The 2,280-nt window shown below is 55.2% G+C and overlaps 1 protein-coding gene across 1 annotated transcript in view; it reads left to right on the top strand.

Annotated features, from left to right (window-relative positions):
• The window catches only part of PADI2 (peptidyl arginine deiminase, type II), a gene marked incomplete at its 3' end in the record, with an annotated part of 8,637 nt that overhangs the window by 5,919 nt on the left and 438 nt on the right, over positions 1-2,280 (top strand). Inside the window, exons 11-12 of the mRNA XM_010143449.1 lie at positions 1,081-1,232; positions 1,495-1,639. Coding sequence (XP_010141751.1) covers positions 1,081-1,232; positions 1,495-1,639 — 297 coding nt within the window. The remainder of the gene's footprint in view (positions 1-1,080; positions 1,233-1,494; positions 1,640-2,280) is intronic.

Here is a 2,280-nt window from a genome sequence, read left to right as displayed (position 1 = left end):
CTCGGAAGTTTCAGCAGGCCCCCCCCCCGCCCCAGCCAAGCCCTAAGCCCCTGGGACCCCACGCTAGGGAAAAAGGAGACGAGAAGGAATTAGCCCCTCAAAATCAATCTGGAACTGATAGGGCTTGGATGCGACCCGCAACCCTGGGATGAACCAGCGCCTTGACAGTTGAGACCATCCCGGCTCTGGGGTTTATTAAACTGAAATAAGCTGGGAGCAGGTGTTTCACGCTTGGTCCCTCCCGCAGCACCCGGGGAAAGGAGCTGACCCTCGGCCATGCTGCAGATACTCACCCCAAACCGGACAGGGAGCTTCAGAGAAAGGCAGCAGCAGCTCCTGCTTCTCCAAACATCCTTAATTTAAGGAAAAAGCAATTTTCAGATCATGACCATGAACCCTCATGTCTCTCCCCACTCGTTTTTTACTGACCTGTACGTTTGGTTTACCCCTACGGAAACCCAGCACTGGCAAGTGGTTGGGATTGCACCCAAACCCAGCGGACACCTGATCTTGTCCCAAGGCTCCATGAGCTCCAAACCCCTGTTGACTTGAATCGGAGAGCAAGGACGGGCTCAAGGCAGGATTTTTGCACCATTTTTAGCCCTCCAATCTCTACCTTGCCTCTGTCCCTGCACACCCAATGCCTCAAATCCCAGATACAGCCAAGTCCTGAAAATCAGGATTTAAACCGGATTGAAGCGAAGCGCAGCCCTTCAGGAGGCTCTTGGGCCTGGGGTGGATTCACCCTCGGGGGCTGAAGTTCATTGAGCTCCACGGCAGCCACCCAGAAGCAGCTTCAGGGCTACCCCGGCACCTCATTAGCTCAATGCGGACACTTAAACGTTGGCTGTGAGATAGCAGCCATCTGCCCCAGCTCTGCCCCCGGCATTTCCTGTTTGTTACCGAGTCCTGGTGTCCCAGAGGCCATCACCCTTTCGCCTTCCCTTTAGCCTCTCCCCATCCCCATGGCTTCCCCACCGGGATTCCCACCCGTTGCAGGAGGCCTGAGCTCAGCAGGAGGGATAAAAGCAAAGTCACAAAGACGCAGGATGAAGCCTTCTGTGATTTCTCTTTCCCCAGGGCCCCAACTTCGGCTACGTGAGCAAAGAGCCCCTCTTCGAAGCCATCGCCAGCCTCGACTCCTTTGGCAACCTGGAGGTCAGCCCCCCTGTGACCGTGGCAGGCAGGGAGTATCCCCTTGGCAGGATCCTCATCGGCAGCAGCTTCCCCACGTAAGAGATGGGAAAACCAGCGCGTTTGGGGGCAAAAAAGCCATGATTGCCCCAAATACAATTTTTAAAATCACATTAAGGGCCTTAATTAGCCATTCCCTGACAAGCTACAAATCTGGTGCCTGAGGAGCGAGCGCACCCTTCACATTTGCACCCTCCTTTCTCTCCTCCTCCTCGACAGCAATTTACGTGCGCACAAATCGCTGCATAATTATTTGCTGTCCTCGTTCCCTCTCTCTCCCTCTGGGTGTTTTGCCCCCAGCTCCGCAGGGAGAAGGATGACCAGGGTGGTGCGGGATTTCCTCTACGCCCAGCAAGTGCAGGCTCCCGTGGAGCTCTTCTCCGACTGGCTCTCCGTGGGCCACGTCGATGAGTTCGTCACATTTGTGCCCGCCTCTGACGCAAAGGTACCCCAAAAGCCCGTGGCTTCTCCTCAGAGCAGCTAATCCCATCGGTCACCTCTAGGAAAAACCCCCAAACCCCTTTCCTTGATGGTCCCAGGCGGTCGTTTGCTTTGAGTTCTCACCCTCATCCCCAGAACGAGGGCTCTAGCACAAAAAGAGAATTTCTTAGCTAATAATCAGCACAGAGAGAAGAAAAAAGATACCTGCAAAGGTAGTCCAAGAAATTTAAACCTCAGTGCTCACACGGGCTGCCTGGGGCTTGCGGCTGCTCAGCATCTCCCACGTGTTTTTCTTTCTTCTGTCCTGGTTTTTACTGCTTCTCCCACAAGACTTTTCCCCTCGGAGAAACCACCCCTTGACCTGAGGTTCAGAAAAGGGGTATTTACACACACACCCCCAACATGAACCTTCCACTCAGGGCTTTCGCTCTCCCCAGGGCTGTGCTAAGCCCCTGCAAGAGTCACCAGCCTGATTCCATCACCCCCAGACCACAAAATCAACCCAGAAACAAACCCCACCTGCCCAGAAACAAACCCCACCAGCCCAGAAACAAAGCCCACCAGCCCAACCAGCAGCCCCCGCTCCTCGCTCCGGCCTCAGCTCACCCAAACCCCCAGCAAAGCCCCTCCCGGGGTTTACACACC

This window comes from Buceros rhinoceros, unplaced genomic scaffold, assembly GCF_000710305.1.
Source record: "Buceros rhinoceros silvestris isolate BGI_N320 unplaced genomic scaffold, ASM71030v1 scaffold35030, whole genome shotgun sequence".
Lineage (NCBI taxonomy): Eukaryota > Metazoa > Chordata > Aves > Bucerotiformes > Bucerotidae > Buceros > Buceros rhinoceros.
This window is presented reverse-complemented; position numbering and strand designations above follow the sequence as displayed.